General features: G+C 50.9%; 1 protein-coding gene across 1 annotated transcript; it reads left to right on the top strand.

Annotated features, from left to right (window-relative positions):
• Positions 1–5,298: 5,298 nt before the first annotated feature.
• Positions 5,299–6,887, top strand: LOC117845849 (clathrin light chain 3). Its single transcript, XM_034726933.2, has 3 exons — positions 5,299–5,795; positions 5,913–6,066; positions 6,138–6,887. The coding sequence occupies exons 1-3, from the start codon at positions 5,338–5,340 to the stop codon at positions 6,606–6,608; spliced, it is 1,083 nt and encodes a 360-aa protein (XP_034582824.1). The 5' UTR covers positions 5,299–5,337; the 3' UTR covers positions 6,609–6,887.
• Positions 6,888–8,744: the final 1,857 nt, after the last annotated feature.

Raw genomic sequence — 8,744 nt, 5'->3', positions numbered from 1 at the left:
AAGATCTGTCGGCGTAGTACTCTTTGGAATAGTGTTCATCGGGATGAGCATGTGTGTCTGTTATGTTTTCCGAAAAGAAAGAATTTTGAAAAAGAAAATTTCCTGTATACCATTAGAAATTATACACATCCCTTCTGTGCCATTGAAAATTTGAGCAACCCTTGAATACTATTAATTCTAATTTTGATCCCCTATATGCAACTGCCCTCACATTTTATATCACGGAGTTAAAACTTTGAGTTCTATCTCCTCTTTGCTTCCTCCTCCGGTCCTCCATAGTCCCTCTCGCATTACAAATCAACAGTAGCCAATAACATGCTTCCTCCAATCGCCAATAAAATGGATTGATAATTTTAAATCGAGGAGCTGGTCGAGTCAGAGTCCATCTTGTCCTTCTAGGTGCTGGCGTCGAGGCCGCCGACCCTGGCTGCGCTTGCCAAGGCCGGCTGGAACTCCCACTTGCGCGGGGCAGCCATCCTCAACTTCAGTGTCGGCCGGCACCATGGCCGCGCTCGTGGACCTGCTGCTGGACTTCGCCACCGACGGAGGCGACGACCTCGCCTTGCTCGCGAAGCTCGCGGAGCAGCCGGCCGGGCCACGCCGTCGTGGCGAGCTCGGAGCTAGTGCGCAGCTCATGCTCTTCCTCGGCGAGTCAGCGTCACGGTCGGCCGAGGAGCGTTGCTACTGGCGTCGCTGCACGGTGGGAACAGGGGCGAAGCTAGCTCCAAAATTACAGTGGTGCACAGCTTAAGCAGCATAAAAAAATACTACCTTCGTCTTTAAATATATGACGTTGAGAACAAGCTAAATGAACTAATTTACTTGTCCTAAACGTAAGTATATTTAAGAACGGAGGGAGCATGTGGTAGTATTGTTGGAAAATTAGGCAATTGTATGATTAAATTCCGAAGGAAGAATAAAATCTAGCATTCAAATCTCTAACATACTAGGCAACAGCAAGCACAACATCATGTTCTCATAAAACATGCTGAAGTAACAGATCAGATCACGGCGTATGTACTTTGCGGGTGCAGTCGTGATGGGAAGCGGTGCCGACGGAACGACCACGGTGTTGCCGATGGAGCGCAGTAGACGACGCTGAAGACGACGAGCCGCCGCAACGCCGGACTTGGACGGAAGACGAGCCGTGGTGAAGACCTTGAGCAGTCACGCTGAACGCTTCCCAAAAACCTTATTTGCCCTCTCCCAGTGCAGGATCACAAGAGCGAGAGGTTCCGGAGACCTGCTCTCCCGTTCATCGGTGCATGCCGACACTCGGGATGGAGTAGATTACGGTGGCGGCGCAACAACGAGAAGAGGCAAAAACCTAACTAGTACAGACCACCTTAGGGATACCCTAACCTTGGGTCTTCCCGTATAGTAGTCTATATTGCGTCTTTTCCATGAGGGAGGTGGTCCATACAGGAAGGAAAAGCCCCAACACCCTCATCTATTAGCAATATGGGACTAATAGATGGTGTACCCTGTAACGACCTTGGTTAATCAGTCGAGCTAATCTTAATCCGAGTCCCTAATCCCGCTGACTCAGCTCTTCCTGAGCAGGAGCGCTCGATCCGATTCTCAGTCCCGACCCCTGAGAACCCAACCAAAACCGCCGGATCCCTTCTAAGTCCCAAAGGCAGTGTTCCTTTCAATCTTGGAGCTGTGGAACAACCGAGACTGACTGATGGACCCGCAATCTTTCTCCCCGGGTCTCCCGAGGCAGACGCGCCCGAGCAGCATGCGCCCGCTTCAGAGCTCCCCCGCCGCGTGGCTCGATCTCTCCGACGCCCGCCGCCTCGCCCAATCGCCGGTCGCGACAGGATGGATCAACGCGCCCTTCTCCCCAATCGCAGCGGAAGCCCCCTGCAACCCTTTCTGCCTCGCCTCGTCTCGCTTGCGCCCTCGCCGGCCGCGCCAAGGTGCCCCGTCGCCGTCGTGGCAGAGTTTTGCCGCTGCTGCGTCAGACCGCCTCGCGACCCGCGCCCATCATCTCGCCCGGATACCCGACTGCAAGCCCCGAGGACCTCCGGCTTTTTCGCCTCTCCACAGTCGCGCCGCCCACGAACTCACTTCACAACGATTCCGCTCTCGCCAACCACGACTCTGGCAGCGACAACTCCTTTTTCTTGCTTCGCTAGTGATGTGCCCCGGCAATGCCGCTGTTTCGCGCTCGCCCGAGCCGCCGCTCACCCTGTCACTTCGCCTATTGCAACCTCACTTGCGGCGCCTTTCCCCCTGTCACACACCCATCAAATCCGCCGCTTGACAAGACTACGCCCGCCTTCGCCAAATCTAAATCCCGACAAAACTGCGCCTGCATCACCTTGTCTCCAGTGCCCAATGGACGAAGACCCTACCACCAAAGCTCTGTTCCACCGCCCATCGCCGCTCAATCGCTGCCGTGGTAGCGCACTCCATCCTTTTCTTCCTGGTCTTCGTGCTGCTCAAACTCTCTTTCTTCCGTGCAGCTATAAAAGGCATACCAGAGTCCCACTAGAGTTTCCTTCGCCATTGCTGTTTCGCCGCCCCTACTCTGAGTGCACTTGAGCCCTGCCACTTGAACTCTTGAGAAGTTCCCCTCTTCGCTCAAACCCGCTTCTCCTCAATCCACCCAGCTGTCTGTTCCTTCGCGCTGTGCTAGAGCTTTCTTGTTGCCCACAAGAAGCACCGCCGCTGCCGGAGCACCGTCAAACCTCGCCGCCGCCCAAGCCTTAGTGCTTAAGTCCTTCAGCCCAAGTCTATTCCTTCCCGACCCCAAAGCTTCACCAGTAGACCTGAAGGTAAGCTGCCGACCCCTCTCCGGTTTGCCCGACCCCTTTTTCCATCTCGCTCGACCCTGTCTGTTCGCCGACCCCTACCCACCTCGCCCGAGGGCTCGGCTGTATCTTTTCCCTTGACCCGAGGGCATCTGTGTAATATATCGGGGACTCCTCGGTGTTAAGTTTGAAGTTTGAGGACCCCGGCATAGTTATTCCTCAAGTTTAAGGGTCAAACCACAAGTTTATCCCCATCCGACCCTTTTGTTCTGTTCTCCACCAACTAAAGTGAACTTCCCCACATTTTCTGTAGCCTTGCTACAAGTATCTGAGCTTTAACTTGCAAGTGTTGCTGAAATAACCATCTCTACGCTAACTTCTGCATTTGCATTCGTATAGAGTTACATCTCGCCGACGGCGTCTACGAGCTACACCCGGCACCTGAAGACGGAGCTGTAGCAGAGCCGCCAATCCCAGAAGCCGAAGCAGCCCCAGCTGAAGACCAGTTTCCCCCCCTCCGCTTGAAGGCAAGCCCCGAAGCATGAACCCAACTTTCTAAACTTGCACATGCCTTCCTTCTTATGAATGTGCATTTACGTATAGGAGTTGTTTGCAACCCTAGATGCATGACACAGTTCCTTTGATCTGAACACTAGTCTGTTGGGTCGAGTAGTTGCAATGCTTAAATAGGAATAGGTAAAAGCTGAGTGATTTCCTGTCGCTCGCGAGTTATAGGAGTTGGTTGTTTTCCTTCTGTTACAACTATAAGGACAATGGACGGGGCAGGGTTTTGGTTAACTCTTTTGGTGGTCGGCTGATCACCTCGTCTGTTTATTGAATCTGTTAAAGCCCGACAGTGGTGGTGTTCGTGATCAAGTGTTTGAAAGTACTAATCTCATACCCAGTATGGGATGGGGAAGCCTAGTACTTGATTGAACCTGGACGTGAGCGGTCGCTCCACTGTCCTTGGAATGAAGTTTCCCTGCAGCCGCATGTGGTGGCAAGTGTGGTCACAGAACGGCAGAGGCCGGGTCTGTGGAACCTTGCACCAAAGGAAGTGGACCCGACATGGGTTAGGAAATTGATGGGGAAGGCCGACAAAGGAAGCGATCCTCGGTGGTACGCGGATGTCGTGAGGTTAGGTTCACCATGCATGGTTAAAGAACTCGAATCGATTTGTCTGCCTCTCATAGTTTGAGATTGCTTGATCGCAATACTACACTGAGTAATGAAGGAGTCTGATGATGATATGATCTTGATGATGAGCTTATATACATAAAGTTGGATCTATGCTTTCTTAGTGTAAGATGCTAACATAGACTGGTTAATGAACTTAGAATCTAAGCTAAAACTGGAAAGCAAGAACCTAACATAGTGCTTTTGGCAAACAAACCCTCAGCCAAAGAGCCTTGCATGTCTAGAAGTGGTGGAATAGTTTTCCCACCGGTCGGTTAAGTCTTGTTGAGCTTAGCAGCTCAGACTTGTTGTGGCTTCTCTTTTCAGGTGAAGTTGCAGCTTCAGAGCTTGCTGCTAGCACTTGGCCGCCTCAGCTCCCTCCGGGTTGGACGGTCGAATGGGATCCTTCCTCGGACAGCGGGGAATGGGATCACTGATGTCCTGGCTGGCCTCACCAGGGACATCCGACCCCCGACGACCCCCGACGATTAGCTTCCGCCGTGTTTTTGCTTTCCGTTGTTTTCTTTCAACCTTTGTAAAACTCTGATTTTAACTAGTATGTAATACACTGTTAAACTAATGGTGGATCTATTGTATTCTCTGGAACCACTCACCTTCGTGTGGGTTATGCTAATTCGGTCCTGTTAAGTGGTTAAATCGGATGAAATCCGACGGCTCTTCGAGTTAACTTGATTAAGGCATGAAGATCGCATGTTAAGCGACTTATCCGTGCTTTAGTTGAGTTAATCCGAGGTGTTCCACCACATACCCCCTCTTTACGCTAATGAGCCTTTGAGATTTATTCAGAATTATCATTTATATGGGCAAGCCCATATATCTAACAAGTATATGGTAAATATAAGTGTGGCTAGTGGTAAAAATTTTCTATGCACCAGGCAAACTCAACGTAGCTTTGCCGAGGTGGGAATAAGATGCTCGCGCTGCTGGGCAAGCTTCCAGGCCTGGTGCCGGTGCACGACACGGGATAGGCAGAGCATGACCTCCATGGCTCATACGAGGGGAAGGGGAAAGTTCTTTTTTCATCCATGTCACTTACGCTCGGGGCCACGGCTCCATCCATCACGAGCAACGGTGAAATTTAACGAAATGGCATATAAGGGATGAAAAAATAAATTCCAATGGTAATGAAGAGAGGGTTGAATTTTCGATGACATGTAGGGTTTGAACGGCATACAAGGAATTTTCTCAAGAAATAATGTCCGAATTTCAAGAAAAAATAAGGCAAAGAGGGGAAGAAAGTTTCCCGCCACTTGCGGGCGCGAGAAAATAACGGTACTTGTGTACTTGGCAACCTCTGGTCCACCAACCACCATACCTTCACCTCCACTCCATTCTTGTCGGATCCAAAACCTCCCACCAAGCCAAGTTTCGACGAGCGATCATGTCCTCCTTCGATTCCATCACGGCCGTCGTAGGCGATGACGACGGGCTACCGCCCGTCCCCTTCGACCCTGCCGTCATCGAGGACGGTGGCGAGCAGCAGGGCCTCGGCATGCGCCGCGGCCACCGCTTCGCCGCGTCCTATTCGTCCTTCGGCACAGCCGTGTCCGAGGACGACCTGGGCGGTGTCGGAGGCGATGGCGGCGGGTACGGCGTCTTCGGCATGCCTCCTGACTCCAACGGCGGCGCCGCGTACAGGTTCTCCGGGGACGTGGTGAACGGCGTGGAGCATGTCATGGGCGCCCTGGATGTGATGGATGGCGCGGCGCACGGCGGCGTGGGCGGGGGCATCGGCGGCCTCGACGAGGACCTGTTCAGTGGGCCAGCCGACGACGGTCCCGTCCTGCCACCGCCGGAGTCCATGAGGGAGGAGGGCATCCTCCGCCGAGAGTGGTGCCGGTTAGTGATCTGATCGGTTCTTGTCCCATTGCATGCCATCTCAAATTTCCATTCGAATGCCGAGCGCGATTTCTGAACTGAAGATTGCAATCTGCCAATGAATGGCTTGATTTGCAGCCAGAATGCGTTGATGCTGGAGGAGAAGGAACGGAAGGAGAGGGAGCGGCGCAGCGAGATCATCGCGGAAGCAGATGAGTTCAAGAAGTCCTTCCTCGAGAAGCGCAAGCTCACGAGCGACACGAAGCGAACGCAGAACAGAGACAGGGAGAAGGTACGCGCACACACATAACGATCAAATGACGCAATGTATCCTGGATCCTGATGCTTGTGTGGAACCATCAGCTGTCCCTGGCGAACCAAGAGAAGTTCCACAAGGAGGCAGACCGGCAGTACTGGAAGGCGATCTCGGAGCTGGTGCCGCACGAGATCCCGGGGCTGGAGAAGAGGGGCAAGAAGAAGGAGCAGGATCAGCGGAAGCCCGGGATCGTGGTGGTGCAGGGTCCCAAGCCCGGCAAGACTACCGACCTCTCCCGCATGCGCCAGGTGCTCATGAAACTCAAGCAGAACCCACCAGCTCACATGGTGCCGCCTCCGACGCCGGCCAAGAAAGAGGAGGAGAAGAAGGATGGGGATATGGGCGCCAAGAAAGATGGTAATGATGCCAACAAAGACGATAAGCAGACAGCTGGAGACGCCGGGAAGAAGACGGATGCCAGTGATAAGGCTGACCTGAGCGCCAGTGCTGCTGGTGCGACCCCGGCGGCAACTGAAGCGCCGGCAAGCAAGGCAATAGAGCAACTGGTGAAGAAGTGATTGCCATGCGCCTGCTATCTAGTCGTCGTATCATAGTAATAAGAACACCGGCCTGGAATAATGTTCTTGGTTGAGCCGTGGGCAAGTGCTACATTTTTGTGCAGTTTTCTGAGCTAGAAATAGCTAACGAATTTCTACTAGTTTCAGTTTGGTCCTTAAGAATTAGAGGCTGGTATAGCTGTAGATTTAGATAATCTTTTTTCCTCTCTGATCCCTGAAAAGGGTGGAATCATCATATTTTTTTTGTTGTATTCTATAATAAGATGGCATTTGTGACTAGATTTAATTTCTTTTTTTGAAACGACTTAAGTTATCCATAGATGATATCTTCAGGTGATGTGCTTTTAGTTTTTTATTCTACTGTTTTTTTTCTGTACAAGTCACAAACTTTTTTTTATTTTTAACCCTTTTTTTCTTTATTTTTAAAAACAACCTCACCCGGGTGTAATTTGCGCGGGGTGACCCTTTTGGCCGCGCCAGACCGCCTGGCGCGGCAGGAACACGCTGCCACGCCGCATGCACTGGCGCGGCGAGTCGCGGCGCCAGGTGGGCGCTGACGTGGGCGGGGCGTTCGCCGCGCCAGCCCGCCTGGCGCGGCAGGGCCAGCACTAGGGCTACGCGCCGGCTCCCTTCCTCCTCCCTCCCTCCTTTCTTCCTCCTCCAGACACACCACACAACAGCACCTTCCAGCGCCGGCCCCCGCCGCCCCACCCCCAAATCCATCCAAAATCCGGCGTTTTCGGTGGGGGAAAGTAGTGGAAATCGATCCCTGCTTCGTGTGGAAGGTATTCCCCTACTTATTCTCGTATTTTACTGTTGCATTTGGTAGATCGGAGGATGTTTAGGTGACTTAGGGTTAGGTTAGTGATTTGAAATTTCAATGAAATGCAATGGTGTTTTGTGTTAGATGATACGTAGTTCATACGCAATTGAGTCTCTGCCCGCGATATTGACGTGTAGAACTTGTTGAATGCTTCGATTTAGGTATATATTCATCCAATTGTGTGGTTTACATGACATGTATTTTTTTATATCTTTAATTAATTAGTCCCATTTTTGTTTCAGTGTTTGTATTTTGTAGATCGAGTGTTTACATTTTATCAAAATGATGTATATAGTTAGTATGGATTACGTGTGTAAAGTTTATTTGTGTATTAAATTTGTTGCACTTGATTTCCAGGTGAGATGGCGTCGTTTGGTTGTGAATACAAACGGCGTAGGTGGTATGTGCGTTATGTGGGCGAGTCCAATGGTGCTGGTCCCGTACCTCCAGCCCTTCCGGTACCTCTTTGTAGATGTGGCGCGCAAGCAGAGGTGAAACAATCAAGGCATCCAAAGACAGCCGGAAGAGCCTTCTATGTATGCAAATGGACTTTTGATCCACTGCCTGCCGCACCTTGTGATTTCTTTCAGTGGATCGATGGACCCGACAAAAATGATCCTAGGATCCGCCTATTCCCATATCATAGCACAGAGCTTAAACCATACCATCAGTTTAGGCGTTGGGTTCCTCCTCCACCAAACCCACCTGGATGACCGAGGAGGAGAAGCAGGAGGCTGCTTGTAGGCGTGTGAGGGATCCTCCCATGTGCAAGTGTGGTGTTCCTGCTAAGCTTATGCGTCCTAACTTAGGGGATCCACCTAAGTTTACTCCATTCTTTCAATGCTCCCTAAAGACTCATGTAAGTATATTACGAGAATATTAGTATGTCGTTTAGCTAGCAGTTATAATTTTGCAGTATATTGTTCATACTTTAACTTGATGTTATTGCTTGGAAGTTGGATCAGCGTTTTGTAGTTACTTTACATATGAGTAGTTCACGTCATGGGTTTTTTGCAGGATGGGTGGCCGTTGTGTGATTTCAATGAGTATATATACGGCCCAATGGCAATGTGGCCAACAGAGGAGGAAGTGCGGGAGTTTGAAAGTGAAAATGCACCGTGGCCATGTGTGTCCTCTCCTAGTGATAGATGCAAGTGTGGTATATTGGCAACAGAAGGTGTGGTGCCTTCTGAACTTGGATATGGTTCGTTATGTGGAAATGCACATGGCGATTACTGGGTTAGTAACTACTCGTCTCTTATGTTTTATGAAGGTTATAACTTGTTTTAAATTTGTAAGAATATTGAATTGTT

This window comes from Setaria viridis, chromosome 2 (assembly GCF_005286985.2).
Source record: "Setaria viridis chromosome 2, Setaria_viridis_v4.0, whole genome shotgun sequence".
NCBI classification, from domain to species: domain Eukaryota; kingdom Viridiplantae; phylum Streptophyta; class Magnoliopsida; order Poales; family Poaceae; genus Setaria; species Setaria viridis.
Note: the sequence above shows the minus strand (reverse complement) of the source record. Positions and strands in the feature narration are given on the sequence as shown.